Here is a 21,007-nt window from a genome sequence, read left to right as displayed (position 1 = left end):
CCTGTTTGAGTGGTTTCTTCAATCCCTGTTGCGATGGTGGTGATGGCACTGCGTGGTTCATTAGATATTCTTATGCAGAGAGGACCTGCTTTTCCTCCTCTGAAGTCGGTGACGAGACATGTCTTCTGTGGTTGTTGTGTTTTCCAGGTCTGTAGTAGAGAAAGAAAGAATTCCTCTTGTAGACCCAGTATCGGACACACTCATTCACAGGCTCACTTAAAATTGCTTTTCACAGTACATAAAATCAAAATATGAAATGGAACCTGCCCCACAAACCTGTATGCCACCAATATAGAGATAGGACATCAAAGGCTTTTTATTTTTTTTAAAAAGGCACATCATGAAAAACACATTAAAAAGTTATAAAATTCATACAGAACATGCAATGTACAATATAGAAACGCTCATCAGAGTAATATACAGAAGGGATGGAAGAAATCCTAATGGGGAAACCTTTTTGCACAGTTAAAAAAAGCTGTTGCATTAACTTATCCAACAATTCACATCAAGTTCATATCCTGGTGAATGTGTAATTCCATTTATTCCAGTGATTCCTCGTGGTCGGATTCAGGAGTGCTCAGCGTTGACGCGTTTCGGTAGAACTAACTAATAAAAACCCACGTTCCTCAGGACAAAAGGTTAAGGGATTTTTTTCTACCGCCTTGGAGTGTTAACAGTGTGTATAATCACTCTCTTGGTGATATGTATCCAGCTGTTTTACAAGAGATATAAAGAATTTCGGGCTTTTTCCAATAAGACCACAGTCTCACCACAAAGCAGGAGGATACCTTTTCGTTATTCTCTTAAGGACCAATCTTGCCCTAAGCATATGTGGATATTATGTCCTACACTGCACAGGGAGTATGTATCTCCTGTTTGTCCGCTGTTATTTTGCTGCCGCTAACCGGAGGGAAGGGTAGTTTCTATCATTGGTCCTCTTCCTGCCGTGTTGCAATTGCTCTTGGCTCCTAGTTCCGGTCCCACACCAAAGGATTATATTTATTCAGGTTGTGTGGAACTAGTCCCTTCTCATTAGGGCGTCTGCGTCGGTTCAGGATAGAGTAAGAGCATTGCTTGGGGTTTCCGTAGAGGATGACAAGTCCTTGGTGATCCGTGATTATATTGAACTGTTTCCCAAAGATGAAGATCTGATATTGTGCACATGCCCAAAAACTTGGAAGCTTTCCTTTTTTTGCAAGGGAGCAGACTTGCTCAACGCCTGACAAGCTATGACTGGCATACGATGCTATGTGTTTCTCCTCCATGTTGATGTTGTGCTAAGACTGCTCCTAGACCTACTGGACTGGCGTCTACTGGGAGTTCTGTATTCCAGGTGAGTAGCGACAACACTAATTGAAAATGTTGATGTTTGCGAGCCTCAGCCTACCCAGCCCTGGTAGCAGCTCTTAGTGAGCAACACAGTTTTTCTAAAGTGACTAGTTTGCAGTGATCTGCATTTTTGTCTACAGAGGTAAACTGGTTTCCTTGGAGATTGCCTAGGCTAACCTTCAGGACCAAGGGCAGAGAAGCAAGCCCATGCCCATAGAAAATATGTGAAGTGCTTTTGAAACCATGCAAGTAAGACAGTCAGATCAAAGTAAGAGGAAAAACTGATTGGCTAAAAATAAGGCATATTACTGGAAACTGATTCAAATAAGACCAGAAAATTAATTTAATCTAAACATGCACCAGGTGGAAGCAGTGTGTAGACCTAACACATTTAAGGGGAACCAGCCAACCAGAGGAATGATTTAAATAGGCCAGATACATTGAGGTGCAGTTAGTTACTTTGATGTGATGTACCTTTCCTTTGTAGAAAACGTCTAAAAACAAAGCGTTCAGTGTGGTAACCCCTACGGTGAGATCTATGAAGCTCCGCTCCTTTGATGAAAGAGATGGAGCATCCCACAACTGCACTGATCCCATCTGTCCTTCCCAGTTCCTCATCGAACAGCAGGACACTTTAACAGAGTAACAGGATGGCCTTCCAGGTGTGCAGCCCTCCCGTAGCTTAACAAGACACTGCAGAGCCAAACTCATGTTTTCAAGTTTACGGTAGGCACTTCACATGACCTGCATCTCCCTCCGAGTCTAGGTTCTTTGCAGCTTTGGACACAGCTCCTTGAAGTAGACTTTTTCCCAACAGGTGGCTTTCTCAGCAGACAAACATACAAATAACCACATGCAGCAAGTCAGGGTACTGGGTCCCATAATTTTGTAACAATTCCTGGGCACAAAGATTCAAGATGCAGGAGAAGCACTGTTCTAATACTTCTTGGGAAGGCTGCAGAGGTCGGTCTTGTAGTCTTCAGAAGGATTTCCTGTTTGCCAGCGTTCCAAACCGGTTTTGGTGTCAACAGGGATCTTGAAGGAGTGCTAGCATACCACTGGTAGGGGGCCCTTACCAATCTGTAGAAAGTTCCTATAGGCCCACTCACTCCACAGCTATGCTTTTCCTGCTTCTGATGGAACCGATATTTTACCATTGTGATTTGTTCTTGAAAAATCAAGATAGCACTGGATATTACTGGAGCTGAGAAGCTTATCTCTCCCTCCCAGCTCCTTCTCCTCTCAACCAGATCAGCCAAGTCTATGTAAAGGGGTTAGAGCACCTTGTGCCAGTACTCTCTCAGACACAGACACAAGCTGTGGAGATGACTTGCATGTCCTGGATCCTTTCTTGATACCAAATATGACCCAGCCTTGTCTCTGCCAAATGCCACCACAGGGCTCCCAGGTCATATTTTTCTTCCTTCTCACTCACATTTGAGAGACTGGCCTTTGAAGTGAAGAAACAAATGCCAGGCAAAACACACTAAGTGACAGAGGTGCGAAGTAAGTGACAAAGGCATTCTAATTATACGACTGCAGTTGGGTGAAGCGCACATTATCCCATGATTGAAGCCACAAAACTAAAAATAAGCTCAAATCTGATTGCACATTTGAGATGGCCTGGTCAAATTGCATGTACAGTCAGAGACCAGTTTCATGTATCAAAACTAGGGGTGGGAGGAATTTGCGGTTTTTCACTCAACAGAATTCTGCGGAATTAGATAAAAACTCGGCGAGATTCCGCGGAGATCCATGAGTGGGCAGAATTTGCGCATGTTGTGCTGCTCGCTCTGATTTTTAGCACCGGGAGCTTGTTCTGTGCTGTAAAATCAGCACAAACTGCAACACTCGGTGCATCCAAGGGGGAGCTGCTTCTTTCTGCCGCTAGAGTAGATGGTCATTGGCAGTGCTCGTCTCGGTCTTTATCTGTGATGGTGTCACTATGGGTTTCTCAAATTAAAATGGCACTACAGCCATGGCCACTGTAAACCGCTTCTGTAGTAAAAACGATGTTTATATCTCCTTGTGTGACCAAATCTGCCACTACTGTACTATGGTAGGTCCATGCGCATTGTATGCATGTATCACTCCCACACACCAGAATTCATGTTCATCCCCAAAGGTGGACCGACTGCTCCTGCCCACATAGTGCATACTGCTCAGCTATTATCTATCCTAAATGTATGTTTCCCATGCTTTCCTCCCTAAGGGGCACCTGCTCCAACTCCAACCCCCAAAGTATAACCCAACACACGTTTTCACAATACGAAAGCCCAAAAAATATAGCAGTGGTTGTGTAAGATCTCTCATGCGTTTTAAGATTAACAGAGGTTAAAATGGACTATCATTACTGTAGAAATCACAGGCATGTATGTGGTGAAGTGCATAGAGTAAAGGATGTGCAGAGTCTGGAAATACTTTGTATCTGTCGCTAACGCTATATCTCTGGCTCCCGACCATGATTTGTCATACCCTCGATCTCCGGTAGGAATTGCTCAGGACCCTCCAAGATATGTTCAGACCACTAACGCTACATCATTGATTCCCAAGGTTCACTATACCCCGCTAGATCCACACATTCAACTCCCTCCCCAGGAACAACAATCCACCACTTTAGCACACGCAGGCTTACACGGAGACTCCCCCCTATCTCTCAACACATCCTATACCCCTTTCAGACTTAAGTGAGCGCCTTGATGATATACATCTCCAGCTGCACCTTCTCATTATCGAACTACATGACCTAAAAGTCCTTTCAAAGGACTTTTTCCCAATGATCAGTTCCATCCTCTCTGCGAATCTGCCTGGAACCTCCCCTAGTGATAGTGATTGCGTGGGCCAGTTGTTAGCCTCCGCCGTCTCGCAAACCATTCCCTTAGCTAACGTGCCCACACGGCCCAGAAGAGCTGAGACCTTGGCGTCTAATGATCTTAATGACCTTCACAAGTCCTACTCGACTAGGTCCAATCCCAACTTGACCCCGCCGAAGCACATACAAACCATCCATCCATCCTAACCTGCACAGAGGACCTCCTCATAATCTTAGAGTCCTCAATAAAGACAATCTCACACGAGTGAATGTCACCCAGACTCCTTCAGCCACAAATCCTCCAGGTTTGAAATGTGTAGTACACAATTGCAGGTCAGCATGCAAACATACCTCTGAAATATTCAACTTAATTCAACACAATGATCTTGACATCATCATCCTTACTGAATCCTGGCTAAATCCAGCCTCCACTCCTATTTTAGACCTCCTTGTACCTCCTACTCACAACATAATTAAGCTAGACCGAGTTAGGAAGCAGGGAGGCAGCCTAGCCTGCATTCATAGGAACACACTCTGGATTTCCCACATAGTCCTCTCCTCCCTCTGCCTGTGAATATCTTTGTCTCAATATCGCAAGTAACAACCGGTCGGTCTGCAAACTTCACACCTTTTATCACCCTCCGGGAGACAACCTCCCCTTCATTGAACAACTAATGGAGATCATCTCGAGTAATGTCGACTCAGCCATCTCCCAAATCTTTCTTGGTGATTTCAATCTCCATTGGTCTAATCCTAATGACCAAGCGGTTACTTGCCTTAAATACTTTTTGAAGGATCATGAACTTAAGCAGCACTGTGACCAACCAACACACAACAAAGGTGAAACTCTAGACCTCATTATCTCGAAAGGGCAGTCCATCACTCTGGAATCTATTACCCCTTGCGATTGGTCAGACCACCACTGCATTCTCTTCTATATCAACATGGAGTTGAAGTTGAGGAAGGCTCATCCAATGAAATCTAAGATCTGGAAAAGGGATTTCAGATCAATAAACCCAGTTGAATTAGCTGCCCACTGTAAAACTGCCCTCTCCTCCCAAGCCGACTTGACTGAGGTTCAGTTACTCACCGACGCTTACAACTCTGCCATCTCTAACATCTTGGATGACATTGCACCACTTAAACTAACAAATACCTCAACCAAAAAATCCAAACCATGGTACAACGACAATCTAAACACGGAACGACGCAACTTTAGGGCAACTGAACAAGCCTGGAAGTCAAATCCCTCCCTGGAACACCTAAAATTCCTTAGAGATGTCCGGAATATATATAACAAGCAAATCAAGTGCGCTAAGGCAGATTACTTCAGACGACAACTTGATCAAGCTGCAAATCGCCCCAAGAAACTCTTTGAACTGGTCAAACAACAATCAACTGCGGGTACAAATCACTCTGTCTCCAATGTCAGCCCACCGTCTGGCGATTTAATTTTCTGCTTTCTTCATTGAGAAATCAAGACTCCTCTTTAGTTAACTTGCCTCCAAGAAGGCTCGTCTGCCAGCTTCTGGGTCCGCACAACCTCTTGTCATAGAAATGCCCAATCTCACAAGAATGATCATCAAGAACAAGGCATCATGGAGCACCTTTACCCCATTCAGTGAAAAAGACATCAAAAGGATTATTCAGAACATCAATCCATCCAACCACTTCAGTGACCCATTGCCCCCAACCATCTTCAAAGAGATCAAGAATGCTCTCATCCCCACATGGACAAGGATAGTAAACGCTTCTCTATCCCAAGGCACGATCCCAGACTGTCTAAAAGCAGTGCAGGTATCACCCATACTAAAAAAAAAACAACCGCCGAGAAATCTGACCTCAATTTCCGCCCCATATCTAACATCCGCACTCTAGCTAAACTACTCAAAATGTGTACAATCCCAACTTTGTACTCACATGGAGAATTTCAAACTCCTTAACCAACATCAATCAGGCTTTCGGAAGAGGCATAGCACAGAATCGGCACTCACGCACGTTATTGACGACATATTAAATATACTTGATCAAAATGACACCTGCCTCCTGATCCTCCTTGATCTTTCCTCCGCATTCGACACGGTTAATCACGACAACCTCCTTTCCACTCTGAAGAACAGGATGGGATTCTCAGGTCTGGTGCTACAATGGTTCTCCTCCTTCCTCCACCACAGAACACAAAGAGTTAAGGCAAACCACTCCCTCTCCAGTACTCATGGGAGTCTCCCAAGGGTCCGCCCTCTCCTATCCTTTTCAACCTCTTTTTGGAACCTCTTGCTAATTCTCTAAATGACATGAACATTCCCTTCCATATGTACGCTGACGACACACAACTTTACCTGAAAATCTCATCCCTGGATAACATCATTTCACTCAACCCCACCTTAACGTCTACTCCAAATTGGTTAACTGAGAGCCACCTCCTGCTCAACACCTCCAAAACTGAATTCCTTCTCATCTCTCCTCCGAACCACTCCTTCAATCTAGACCTTTGGTTGACTCACCTCACTGCTTTCAATTGCACCCCTCTCATCATAGACTCTTAAAATCCCTCGTAATCACCTTGGACAAGCACCTGAATATGACAAATCATATCAGCAACGTTTGTAAGGAAGCTAATCACTTGACGAGGACACTCAGAAATATCAAGCCCTTCCTTCCACAAAATGACTTCAAAAAAGCGGTCCAAGCACTGGTCTTGCCGAGGCTAGATTATGGCAGCTCTGTTGCCGTCCCAAGTACACCCTGGCTCCACTGAGGTCAGCACTGAACATTGCGGCCAGACTAGTTACTGGTACCAAACGAAATGAGCACATCTCCCCAGTCCTAAAGTCTCTTAAATGGTTGCCCTACGAAGCCCAAATCCAGTTAAAGATTATCGTTCTAGCACACAAAGCCCTGCACAACCAAACACCCAGGTACCTAGCACAAAAGTTTGAATTATGTGGCGAGAGCGCTTCAAGAAGCGCTAACAACTTCCTCCTGAAACCACATATCATGAATAAAAAGAGTACTTGTCGTCGAGCCTTCTCAGGTGCTGCACCAAAGAACTGGAACTCTCTTCCACCGGATTTGCGCGGAATAGCATCATTAACTGCTTTCAAACTTGAAGCCAAAAGATTCCTAATGATCAAATTTTTACCTTAATTTGGGCGATGTGCATTCTCGCGCAACCACTGATCCTACAACAGGTGTTGATTGATTCTACATCCTTTTTTACCATCCTGTGGTTTTGCTCAATGCCCCTTCGGATGTTAGGTTTGCCCCCCGTAGCAGCCTGTTATTGACCTGTTTATTTTATTACTCGCTCTGTACCACCTGTCTGATTATTGTGACTGTAACTGTTTGGTATTCTTATCTGATATTGTTACTGGAGCTGTATTCTCCCTCTCTTCTCATTGTGTATCACTTGTATGTGATTTCTGGGACAACTGGTTGGCATTTTTACTTGATATCGTTATTGGAGTAGTACTCTCCCTTTCATCCTTTTGTAAAGCGCTCTGATATCCCTCTGGATCTGGTTCACGCTATATAAAACTCTATAAAATTAAAAAAAACAATCTGCATAAAGGGCTTGAATGTACAGATTCCTCTTTGAGTAAAACGTCGCTTCTAGATGAATGTGCATATTTTTTGCAGTTTAACTATTAGTGCCACATTTGTTTGATGTGAGTTGACACCATTTTTTTAACATTTATTTTAGGAAACAGTTTTAATTCCCAATGAGCTACGAAAATCCACCGCCTTATACGGGTCCTGGCCCTTCTGCACCATACCCACCGTATACAAACCAGCCAGGTGGTCCAGTCCCTAATGCATACCCTGGTTACCCGCCTGGACAAGGAGAGCCTGGTTATCCTCCAGGACCAGGCTACGGTCCAGGACCAGGCTATGGTCCAGGACCAGGACCAGGAGGTCCGTACCAACCAGGCCAGCCGAACTATCAAGGATATCCACAATACGGCTGGCAGAATGCTCCTCCAGGACCAGGGTATGGAGAACCACCCAAAAACACAGGTAAGACTATTACTGAGTGCCATTTTATACCACCACTTTTCTGTACTTTTTACTTTCATAGTGTGCTATTTCTTATATATGTAGGGACTCTGAATACACAAGTAAACATGAAGGAGACTATTCCAGGGTGAGATACAATAGTATGGAAAAGTGGCTCTCTAGATGCAATGCGTTGGTGTTAGAAGATCTATTTCCGCTGGGAAATTGCAATCGTCTTGACACAGGAAAGACCATAGTGCCCCTATGTACAAGTCCCTTCAGTTAGCAACGTTTTTTATTTTTTGGGACTGTAGCACTAGAAACTATGCCTTAGCATTTTTAAATCTGTGAGAAGCAGAGTTTATAGTATGGCCAGCCTTTAGTATCCCTAGATCTGCAGTCTTATGTTTGCCACACACAGTAAGTCCATTTTTTAATACATATTTTGTCATGGTGGTTTTTGGAGCATGTTATTTTTTAGGTTTCGCCTGCACAGCGCTTGTGAAATCTATTGTTTTTTAAATTAACTTAAAAGGGACTTACATCAAGCCTCTTCTTTTTCCTGGCTTCTCATTGGTTCCTGTGCATGCCACTTACCGTTCCTCAATTTCTAGTGACTGTAGCATATTTTCCTGCATTTACCAATGCTTGTCCCTCGTCAGCTTCTCTTATCTGTTTCCTGCCACCAAAAATTCTGTTAACCCCTTCGGTGCTCATGACGGAACGGTTCCGTCATGAGCCACGGTTGAGCTGTGCTCATGACGGAACCGTTCCGTCATGACCACGCCCGCGCAAGATTCCGTCAGCACAGCGGCGGAATTTGCGCAGCATGGAAGGGGTTAACATCCGCTTTGGTGGAACTATATTTTCATAAAGTTTTACCTTTTACTTTTGCAGCATATTTATATAACAATTTATCGCCCAGAGAGATTAAGTGATTTGCATAGACTCACAGGATGTTGCATGGTGCTCCCTGCTCTCGAGTCAGCAGCTCTGGTCACTGCGCCACATCCTCTCCACTTCATGTGTTATCTGTCAGGTATCTCTTCCTTCTCCCGGGTGATGAAAACAGCTCTTTATTCATTACATCAGGGAAACCGATGCATTACCAATGCTTATTCTCAGTGCATCTAGGACAGAACAAACGTGGCTTGGAGTCTGCTTCCTGTGACTGGACTTTATATTGCCTGCATCTTTTTGGTGAGCTACTGCTGCTCTGATTTATTCATTAACTTATATATTTATAAATTTTTTGATGAGATTTGATTTGTATAGCAAAGCATTTTGCTTTTCTACAACCTCTGTACAAAACAAGGTAGGGAGAACAGATTTTTGGCAGAAGGGTCGTTTGCATCCAGTCGGATGGAGGATTAACCTGGTCTTATATCCTTCAGGACAACCCTTAATCCTGCACAATCACAGTTGAAGGTGAGTCTGTAAAGTTCAGTTTCCAGGAGTTTGTTTTCAGAACTTCGTGTGGTTTGGTTCAGATCTCAGATATGGGTCTAGGGCTTTCCAGAGCACCAGCCTTTGCACACCCAGAGATCGGCCACCATGTTTCCTCCTGTTTAAGAATGGTGGTTGAGGAATTGGGAATGCATTGAGCATCGGTCTCTGATGGAGATGCCGAGCGGGGTTATTGCTGCAGGTTTGAAGTACTTTTGCCTCAGAACATTTTGAGGATGGTACACAATACCTAGCATTTAGTTCTGGCATCTTCTGGGATCCAGAGGAGAGCTTTAAGACCGGTTTGATGTGGCAATGCTTCCTAAGGTAAAGGCACGTTTTGGCTTCTTGGTTCCGATATCTTTGGTTGCAGTAGCAGGCTGTTTCAATGAGGTCACTTCTGAATAATGAGACCTTTTCTCAACCTGCAGTGAAGGTTCCTATGGAGTTTTCAGAATTCATGCTGAATGGTCAAGCCCTACATAGTTGAACAGTACCCGTTGCATTGTACTGTACCGGGTTTAGAGCCCGTTTCAGCGGTGGTAGCAATGCTGGAAGCCAGTTTTGAGGGTGCATTAACTCCTGACTGGAGGCTTGACGGATACAGTTCACATTCCTCAGGGCTTCAGCACCAACAGGCACCAGTGCTACACCGTATGAGAGAAATTGAAAAACATTCAAGTTCAGTGATTGAACATGTTTATGCTGGGAAATATTTTCAGACTTAAAGGAGCAGGTTATTCTTTATGTTCTGCCAAAAAGGAACTAAGCGCCATTTGGAGTCTCTGGAGCATCTAGAGGCGCTGCCTGTTGGTTGTTTCCATTCCTTCAGTATTTGCATCAAATTTCTAACCCCCACAACTTGCCGGGTATAATACGGGGGGATGGGGCAATCACGGACCTGGTTATCCCCTCTCTCCTTTCCCAGGGGTTGCAGCAATGCTTAATGATCTAGCTTGAAAGTAAGATTTTTAAAGCAAACACTGAAATAAAAGTAGTATATACCATGTTCTGAACCTGCCCAATTTTTACTGAGATCTTCAAGGGTAACTTTTCCTGTCCGTGCCGGAACAGAAACTGAAGCAAATGTTTCCTTCGTGTTTTTTCCCAAATGAATTACTTTAGAAGCAACATGGTATTGTGCATTTGAACATCTATGAGAAATCAAAGACTGGGATGGGAGAGATGAATGAGGCAAGACCTCCCGCAATGCAAATCCCATTTACTGCTACTGACTTGTAAGGGCTAACAGCCAGAACGCTGGCAGGAACCCCCACGGCTGACTCCATGGATAGCTTTATTCATACTTGAAAGACAGACAAACGCCAATACTTGAGCCGCTATTGGCAATGAAGCGTGAGCTACTCTTATGCCTGTATCTACCCGAGAGCTGTATTGATTGTTTTTATGCTAAACAGAAGTCACAACTCGGGTTTTGTTTTTCTACTAAACAGAAGTCGCAAGTCGTGTTTTGTTTTATGGTAAACAGAAGTCACAAGTAATGTTCCACATTGTAGGCAATTCATCAAAGCAGGAATGTGAAGATGCTGTATTCACTGGAGATGCACCTAAGCACAAAAACACATTATCAAACCTTTTTTTCTGAAATGATCAGTTTTTGGTAGCTGGTCCAGAAAAAAATAGAAAAGGTACTGTAACAAGAAATGTCTAAAGAGGCAAGACTTGTCATTGTTGATCATTTTTCTGGATTAAAAGGCTGCAGCAGTACTAGGTGTAGACAAGGCAAAAGCCAAAGACTATTTTTGAGGTGCTTCTACTGGCTCTTTTAGTATGGCAGGAAGGGGTCATTGCAATGGATTGTGGTGTGGTCATGCAGACTGGTGTTCTACACCAAGTTCACCAGCCCTTTCTAGATCCGGGTCAATACTGCTAACCTGGGATTGGGGAAAGTGGTTAAATGGTGTGAAATTATGCTTCCAGACAACCCAGAAAAGCTAACAGCTTTAAACTCGACTTGTTTATGCAGAAAAATCCCCTCTGCAGAAAGACCCGTGTAATCTAGAGTAAATTTTCGAACTCAAAGAAGGAGATGGCAATGAAGCGCTCAAATAAGATTTGGTTGTGACTGATGTGCTGCATAGAACGGGCACTCGCTTTTAACAATGGATTGAACAGTTGTTTAAAAAGAGTTGAAGTGGGATTCCTTGGGTGCACTTGAGACATGTACTCAACAGAAGGTCTTTTTCTTGTTAACACATCTGGTCTTCTATGTATGCTGTTTTCCCTAACTGCCACCACTAATCTACAAGGAGGAAGAGGCAAGAGAATTCAAAGTAGCACTTTATGTTTAGTGCTTTGATTTTACGCTTAGCGTCTCATAAATAGGCGCACTTGGGGACACATTTATAATATTTCACGCAATGCAGCACAGCAAAGGAAGTTGCAATGTTGTGCGAAAGGGAGAGAGCAGAAAGGCTCCATATTTACAATGATATAGAGCATTTCTGCTTGCTCCTTGCACCTGCGCACGTGTGGGGCTTAGCACTAACTCAGACATCCTTGCACCATAGTTAAAGGGCAGGATTCCTTATGTAAAGGAAGGCACACCATCCTGCACAAAAACAACCCTTAGAGGCATATTCCTCTTTGTAAGTTTGATGCAGTCTGCAGCACACATGAAAAGAGGAAGTAATGAGGAGAAATTAATAAAAATTCATGTTACGCCTTCGTCAGGTAGGTGCGCCATTTTGGTGCTAACCCAAGTTTACATGTCTTTGTAAATCTAGGTTTGCGTCTGGGTGGATGCATAGGAACACCTGAGCTCCACCCATGTAACACAAAGTAATGCAAGGCAGCGCTAAGCTTTACTATGTATTTACTAAATCACGCATAGCCTCTCAAACTGGCTTTGCATGGCTGAGTAAGTGCCCACAATGATTTTGCGTTGGGCTTCGCCACAAAAGTGACACAACCCGATGCAAAAGCACAGTGAATCTGGGTCTGGATCATGAAAAAACATATTCTACCTCCAAATTCTCTTTCATCCAATCTCCACTGATGCACGTCCAGATCCACAAACCAATCTCACAAACACACATAGCCTCATTCTTCTAACAGTAAAATTTGAGAGCATGTATACTTTATTTTTTTCATAATAAATCTTTGTCCCAACTATTAATGTTCTACCTCCTGCTGGATTACGCAACCAAAGCTTTTTTTTTTTGTATTAGGTGTTTTTCTAACTTGGGTAGGCCTCCATTTTATGAAATGCAGCTTGCAGATCAATTACAGCAGCAAAGATTCAGAACAAAATATTGTGTTTTCCCCATCTTTCAGTCTAACTCGCTCCACACTTCATCTTGCCCTCTTGATTTCTAACTTCAGTCTTTTGGCCTTTCCTTTCTTTGCGTCTTTGTTGATAATATCCTTCTCTGTGTCCTATCTGTTGTTGTTCCTTGCCTCCTACTCCCATGTCCTTTTCCGTCTCTTTCTTACTGCAGTGCTTAATTTGTATAAAAGAAAAAAGAAACAAAGTGCCAGGGCTCTTGTGACAAGGCCACTGCAGTTTGCACCACCCATTGCCTCTGCCATGCTTCCAATGATAGTAACAACACAACTACTAACATTCAGACTCCTATAAGTGTGACAATTCAGAATATTCACCCCACCACCCCTAAGCTATAAGAATGGCTTGGGTGACAGGTAATAGTATTTTTTATAGTGTTTCGAATTAATAATGAACTGTTTTGTGGTCCTCTCGAAGTTAGACAGCGCCATCTTGCGGCACACTATCTGTCACAAGTGCCAGTGTTGACAATTAAGTGCCATTCCCCATAGCTCAGTGGTTCCCAAATTTATTTGACCCACGGCTCCCTTGACCTATTGGTCATTGGCCGTGACTCCCCATATTGTTACCTTTTTTGGGCGGGTGGGGGGATGTAAGCCCAGTCTTGCAAGTATTAACATTTTTCACTGTGAAAATATTTGGGATGAAGCCGATGAAGGTATTATAATCATAGATGATGTAATAAGTTAAAAATATAACGATTATTTAAAAAACTTTAATTGGTTATGTCAGGAACAATACTCTTCAGCGGTGGGGCCTGTATATGGAATTTTTTTAAAAAAATTATTTAAAAAAATGCCTTTAGAATGAGGGGCTCACTACTGGAAACCAAGTGGAGAGGGAGCTAGGCGGGGGATGAAATAAATAATTCTCATTGTCACCTTTCGCAAGATCACGTTAATGTGCCAATTCATGCCAGCAGGAGTAGAGTGCACATAGAGTAGATAATTATCCATTAATTAGTCATGCAGTTCAATGCAAGCATTCAAGTGGACATGGATCGATACACGGAAAAAGCCAAAAGCATTATTTAGCAACAATATAAAATAGCTGCATCTTTATTCACCATTTTTCTTTTTGTCCTAAAAAGAAAAAAAGGAAATGGTTGTAGCTTTCTAACATTCTGTATATGTGCCTAAAATTGTTTTATTAAATACTGGCCAAACGCATGTAGAAACTGTTTTATTAATAAATTGACAAGCTGTCTGTTGGAGGGAGGACCACCGGGGAGTCGGGGAGACTATTCCGGGGCACCTTCCTACCGCAAAGTTATAGCCGAGCGCCGCTGAGAAGCCCCCTTCGGGGAGGTCTTTCTCCTATGATCGTACTAGGCCCAGTAACACCACCACACAGGACTCAATATCAGTTGCTTGACTTGGTTCTTTATCAGAAGTAGTACGTTCAATATTTACAGTGGGATCGAGGGATCCAGTAAGAGTCTCAATGTCTGTTAGAGGGATAGGGTAGCGGGACAGTCTTAGTACCAACCAGGTACGGGAGGGCTCTGCGCCAGACCTTGAGTGCTGGTCTCAGAGCGGCTCTGACGTGGGGAGCCGCGACGGCGTCTGCAGGGCTCGGGTGGTAGTTCCGCTTGGGGCGAGCCGCGACAGTCAGCAGGGCTCCGGTGGTAGGTCCGCTTCGGTCGAGCCGCGACGAGGTCAGCTGGGCTCTGGTAGTAAGGTTCAACAAGGTCAGGCCGCGACAGCGTCAGCAGGGTCCCAAAGGTTCGTGAAGGTCTTTAAGCACGGTGGAGCTGCGACGTCGTCAGCAGGGCTCAGAGTGTGGGTTCAGGATGAGTCTTCTTCCGTAGGGTCAGCCGCGATCCCATCAGCAGGGCTCTTGACTCCGGGATACAACTGTTGTCCTGTTGTCGGGTCGCCCCAGATATAGGACTGGAGCCCTTTGATGTCCGGACCCTTGCGCCCGGAGGGGGCGGAGAGGCCGGGTAGGGAGCGGCCAGACGCCCAGCAGGAGAGGCGCCAGGCCCCAGAGAGCTGTGGGGCGATCGCACCTAGGTGTGGAAGGACGGTTGGGGGTCCCATCGATACTGCCCTCCGCCGGGAGTGGGAAGGGTTCACGTGGTATCCCCCGGGCCAGGGGTTGGCGCCTCGATGTCGGGCCTCGCTGGGACAGAGGCCGGGTGAAGCGGGGTCACGCAGGTGGTCACGTGGAGTGACGTATAATCCAAATGGAGGAGCCCCGAGGTGCATGGGACCTCGTGCGGCTTAGTGAGGGGGAACAGGACCACGCCACGAGGCCGGCTCCCACACGCGTCCCCCCCCCCCCCCCCAAACTGAAGGCAGGGAGAGTCACCCATCTCCTTGGGGGTTCTCCTCGCCGAGGCGGAAGAATCTGGACAGGCCGTCAGCATTGGCGTGGTCGTTGCCGGGCCGGTGTTCCACAGTGAAGTCCATCCCTTGCAGCGAGATGGACCATCGCAACAACTTGGGGTTCTCGCCCCGCATTTGCATGAGCCACCGCAAGGGCCGGTGGTCAGTTTGGACCCTGAAGTGGGTGCCGAAAAGGTAGGGCCGGAGCTTCTTGAGAGCCCATACCACGGCGAAGGCCTCCCGCTCGATGGTGCTCCACCTCTGTTCTCGCGGCAGCAGTCGGCGGCTGATAAAGGCCACAGGTCGGTCGAGGCCCTTGGCGTCCATCTGGGAGAGGACCGCCCCGACCCCGTACTCCGAGGCATCGGTCTGGACTACAAATTCCTTGCTGTAGTCAGGGGCCTGTAGCACAGGGGCAGCGCACATGGCCGCCTTGAGGGCCTCAAAAGCGGTCTGACAGCGGGGCGTCCAGTGCACCGCCTTGGGCTGTTTCTTGGAAGTGAGCTCCGTAAGGGGGCCCACAATGCTGCCATAATCCTTGATGAATCGTCGGTAGTAGCCTGTGAGGCCTAGGAAGGCCCGTACAGCGGTCTGGGTTGCGGGGGGCTCCCACGCCTGGATGGCGTCGACCTTTAACTGGAGGGGCGCCACCTGGCCACTCCCCACCTGGTGGCCCAGATAGGTCACAGATCCTTGACCGATCTGGCATTTACTGGCCTTAATGGTGAGCCCGGCTCTTTGGAGAGCGGCCAGGACTTCCCCGAGGTGTCCTAGGTGCGCGGCCCAGTGGTCGCTGAAGACTGCAATGTCGTCGAGGTAGGCCGCGCTGAAGGCTTCTAGTCCGGCCAGGACCTTGTTCACTAGCCTCTGAAAGGTCGCTGGGGCGTTCTTCATACCGAAGGGCATTACCCGAAAGTGGTAGTGCCCATCGGGGGTGGAAAAGGCGGATCGTTCCTGGGCGCCGGGAGTGAGCTTGATCTGCCAGTACCCAGCGGTGAGATCAAAGGTGCTCAGGTAGCGGGCGGCCCCTAAGCGATCGATCAGCTCGTCTGCTCATGGCAAGGGTTGGGCATCGGTCTTGGTGAATGCGTTCAGGCCCCGGTAGTCGACACAAAATCTGAGTTCCGGGGGAGTGCCGGGGCCGGCGGCCTCTGGCACCAAGACTACCGGGCTGGCCCACGGGCTGTCGGAAGGCTCGATGACTCCGAGAGCGAGCATCTTGGCGACCTCGGTCTGTATGCAGGCTCGGACTCGGTCAAGTACTCTGTAAGCGCGGTGCCGCACAGGGGGGCTGTCCCCAGTGTCCACGTCGTGGACGCACCAGGGGGTCACCCCGGGCGTGAGAGAGAAGAGGGCAGCGAAGGGTTGCAGCAGCTTCTGGCAGTCATGGCGCTGTTCTGGTGTCAGGGTGGCGGAGAGGCGGACGCCCTCCAAGGAGCCGTCTTGGCCCGAGGACTCCAGGAGATCTGGTAGGGGCTCGGAGTCACTTTCGCCCCCATCGTCGGTAGCCAGCAGCAGGCTTAGTTCAGTTCGGGCAAAGTGGGGCTTGAGCCGGTTGGCGTGCAGGACCCGGAGGGGGTTCCTCGGGGACTCCATGTCGACCAGGTACGTGACGGGGCTCTTCCTCTCAACTACCTTGAAGGGCCCGGTCCACTTGTCCTGCAGGGCGCAGGGGTCCACGGGTGACATGACCCAGACTTGCTGGCCCGGCTTGAACTCGATGGTCGAGGCATTTTCGTCATACCAGCGTTTCATGTCTTCTTGCCTGGCTTCGAGGTTGGCTTCTGCCAGGGCCCGGAACTTCCGAGTCTGGTTCTGCAGGGTCAGGAGGTACCGGTAGACGTCGGGAGGGGCATCTTGGACTTGCGCCTCCCAGCCCTCTTTGACCAGGCTGAGGGGCCCTCGGACGGGGTGCCCATACAATAGTTCGAAGGGGCTGAAGCCCAGGGATTTCTGTGGTACCTCTCGATAGGCGAACAGGAGGGCAGCAGGACATCCCATCTCTTCCTCAGGGGCTCTTCCAGGCCCTTGATCATCCCCTTCAGGGTTCTGTTGAACCGCGCGACCAGTCCGTTCCCCTGGGGGTGGTAAGGGGTGGTGAATTTATAGGTGACCCCACATTGTTGCCAGAGGGATCTCATGTACTTTGAAATAAAGTTCGTACCCCTGTCGCTCACCACTTCTCGGGGGAACCCCACCCTGGAGAAGATGCCCATCAGGGCCCGGCCCACCACTGGAGCTGTCACGGTGCGGAGTGGGATGGCCTCGGGGTATCGGGTGGCGTGGTCGACCAGTACCAGGATGAAGCGGTGTCCCAGGGCGGTTCGGGGGTCGAGGGGCCCCACGATGTCGATCCCCACTCGTTCGAACGGGGTTTTGACGGTTGGAAATGGTTGCAGGGGGGCTTTCACTCGACCCCCAGTCTTCCCGCTAGCTTGGCAGGTCGGGCAGGACCGGCAGTGATGGTCCACGTCTCTTCTCATTCGGGGCCAATAGAAATGGGTCACTAGGCGGCTGTAAGTCTTGTCCCGCCCGAGGTGTCCGGCGAGGGGCACGTCATGTGCCAGGTTCAGGAGGAACTCTCGAAATCGGAGGGGGACCACCAACACCCGGCCGGCCCCTAGTTCGGCGACTTTCTGCTCGCTATACAATAAGTCATTGTCCCAATAGACCCAGTGGGTTCCCGTGGGGTCCCCCGCAGCCTGGGCGGCCGCTTGCTGTCGGGCCGCCTCGAGGGATGGGCAGGCCTTCTGCTCTTGCTGGAATTGTTCGCGGGTGGGGCCCCCGTCGTGGCGCCACTGGGCCAGCTCGGGGATCTCGCTGAGGGAGGCGGCCTCGTCGGGAGAAAGTTCGGATGGCCCGGCCACCTCGTCAGGTTCCTCCGTGCCGGAGGAGGGTGATAGTTTGGGGCCCGTCGGGGGCCGTGGCAGCGGCTGGTTGGGCGGTCATGGACCGGGTGGTGGCGCAGGCCCACTTGGGCAGTCCTAGCATCCCCAGATGCTCTCGGCGTTCCACCTGGGCCCAGGGGGAGCTCTCTAGGTCATTCCCCAGGAGGCAGTCTACGGGGGCGTCGTCACGGACAGTTACTTTTAGGGTGCCGGACACTCCTCCCCACTCGAAGGGGATCCTGGCCATCCGGCACATGCTCTCGGTGTTGTCCGTGGTCCGGACAGGGCATAGGACATGCGGCAGGATTTGTTCGGGGGTACCAGGTGGCAGCGGACAGCGGTCACACTGGCCCCAGTGTCCCGGAGGGCCTCGGCCCGTCGTCCATTGATGGTGACCCACTGTTGGTACTTCTAGGTGTTGCTTGGGAGGGCAGCTCGGGGCACCATTTCTCGGGAGCCCAGGCATACAAGCGACATGGCAGCTGGTTCCCACTCGGGGGACCCGTCGTCGTGGTTTTCCTCCTCGTCTTCTCCCTCCCCCAGGGCTGCGGCGGCTATTTGCCGGGGAGGGGGCCCAGCGGTCCCGTTCCGTCGGTTCACGGGGCAGGCCGGGTCGCTCGCATAGTGGCCGGTCTGCTGGCAGCCGAAGCAGGTCACTGTCGGTCGTGGTCCAGGCCGTGCGATAAGGGTCCCCCTTCGACCCAGGTTCGGGGACGTGTGGTTGGTGGCTTGGCCTCGTGGCGGGCTTCTGGGCGGCCCGGCCGGGAATTCTCGACTGCGGTGGGACCCCCCCCCCCCTCCGCCTCGCTGGCGGGGAGGTCCCGTGGTACTCCGTTGGTAGTCCCCCACTGGGTTCCGGGGGACCCGGGTGTTGACCCATCGGTCTGCTTCGGCGGCGAGCTTCCGGGGCTCGGTCAGTTTACTGTCCAGGAGGTGTTGCCTTAGTTCAACAAAGCAGTTGTTGGCGAGGTGCTCCCAGACAATGAGGTCGAACAGTTCATTGTATGAGGTGACCTTGCTTCCTTTTATCCGTCCTTCCAATGCTCGGCTGAAGAAGTCCACGTATTCGACCCACGTGGTACCGGGGAGCTTCTTGCAGTCCTGGAAGCGCTGCCGGTACATCTCGGCTGATAGTCCGTAGCGTGTGAGTAGGGCTTCTTTCATGTGGTCGTATGATGTCATCACCGCGTCGGGGAGTTGCAGCAGGGTATCCCGGCCCTCGCTGAGGAACCTCCCCCATAGGCCGGCACCCCAATCCTTCCGGTGTACCCGATGGGAGGTCATGGCTACTTCGTACGCTCGGAACCATTGCTGGATGTCGTCATTTTTATAGTACTCCTTGACGACATCCTTGGGGATGTGAGCTTTTGGCTCGGTCAGTGGCAGAGCGTCCCGGGCTCCGGGGGTGCTGGTCTCCCCCGTTTTAGATTTTAGTTCAACTTCCTTGAGGCTCCTCTCGTGCTCGAGGGTTAGCCGTCTCTCCTCTAGTTCCCGATGCCGCTTCTTTTCCTCGATTTCCTCTTGCAGCCGTAGTTGCTCCAAGGCTATTTTCTTCTCCGCCAGTAGGAGCTCACCGTCCAGCCGGAGTCGGGCGAGGTCCATTTCGTGTGTCCGGACCCTCTCCCGTTCTCGCATTTCTTCGTGGGAAAGGCTGGTTTCTGGGACGGTTCGCCCCCCATCTGTCGGGGTTGGGGTCGGCAGGTTTCCGTCCCGGGCCGAGGTCCCTTCGGCTCGGGCGGAGTGGTCTCGGATTCTGTCCAGGCTTTCAGGGCTTTCTGCATTTCTTCCTTGGTGCCCAATCCTGTGGTTGGGATCCCTTTGTCCTTGCAGAATTGTTTCCGTTCTTTGTGGGTGTATTCTTCCAACCTTTCCGGCTGGAAGGTTGCGGCCACGGTTGCCTCTTGGCCTTCCATGGTTCCCTTTTCTTTTTCCGTCTGGTTAGGTAGTGGGTGCGTTACTTGCCTGTACGATTGCATCTGGCTCGGATCCCGTCGCTGGCCACCAAATGTTGGAGGGAGGACCACCGGAGAGTCGGGGGAGACTATTCCGGGGCACCTTCCTACCACAAAGTTATAGCCGAGCGCCGCCGAGAAGCCCCCTATGGGGAAGTCTTTCGCCTATGATCGTACTAGGCCCAGTAACACCACCACACAGGACTCAATATCAGTTGCTTGACTTGGTTCTTTATCAGAAGTAGTACGTTCAATATTTACAGTGGGATCGAGGGATCCAGTAAGAGTCTCAATGTCTGTTAGAGGGATAGGGTAGCGGGACAGTCTTAGTACCAACCAGGTACGGGAGGGCTCTGCGCCAGACCTTGAGTGCTGGTCTCAGAGCGGCTCGGACGTGGGGAGCCGCGACGGCGTCTGCAGGGCTCGGGTGGTAGTTCCGCTTGGGGCGAGCCGCGACACAGTCAGCAGGGCTCCGGTGGTAGGTCTGCTTCGGTCGAGCCGCGACGAGGTCAGCTGGGCTGTGGTAGTAAGGTTCAACAAGGTCAGGCCGCGACAGCGTCAGCAGGGCCCCAAAGGTTCGTGTAGGTCTTTAAACACGGTGGAGCCGCGAAGTCGTCAGCAGGGCTCAGAGTGTGGGTTCAGGATGAGTCTTCTTCCGTAGGGTCAGCCGCGATCCGATCAGCAGGGCTCTTGACTCCGGGATACAACTGTTGTCCTGTTGTCGGGTCGCCCCAGATATAGGACTGGAGCCCTTTGATGTCCGGACCCTTGTGCCCGGAGGGGGCGGAGAGGCCGGGTAGGGAGCGGCCAGACGCCCAGCAGGAGAGGCGCCAGGCCCCAGAGAGCTGTGGGGCGATCGCACCTAGGTGTGGAAGGACGGTTGGGGGTCCCATCGATACTGCCCTCCGCCGGGAGTGGGAAGGTTTCACGTGGTATCCCCCGGGCCA

The 21,007-nt window shown here is 49.4% G+C and overlaps 1 protein-coding gene across 3 annotated transcripts in view; it reads left to right on the top strand.

Annotated features, from left to right (window-relative positions):
• CYSTM1 (cysteine rich transmembrane module containing 1) overlaps nucleotides 1-21,007 on the top strand; it is a 167,431-nt gene that overhangs the window by 82,936 nt on the left and 63,488 nt on the right. For all 3 annotated transcript variants that reach the window (XM_085617907.1, XM_085617906.1, XM_085617905.1), the window contains one exon: nucleotides 7,845-8,158. In XM_085617907.1, coding sequence (XP_085474033.1) covers nucleotides 7,864-8,158 — 295 coding nt within the window. In that variant the 5' untranslated portion in view covers nucleotides 7,845-7,863. The remainder of the gene's footprint in view (nucleotides 1-7,844; nucleotides 8,159-21,007) is intronic.

The sequence above is a fragment of the Triturus cristatus genome, chromosome 7, assembly GCF_964204655.1.
Source record: "Triturus cristatus chromosome 7, aTriCri1.1, whole genome shotgun sequence".
NCBI classification, from domain to species: domain Eukaryota; kingdom Metazoa; phylum Chordata; class Amphibia; order Caudata; family Salamandridae; genus Triturus; species Triturus cristatus.
Note: the sequence above shows the minus strand (reverse complement) of the source record. Positions and strands in the feature narration are given on the sequence as shown.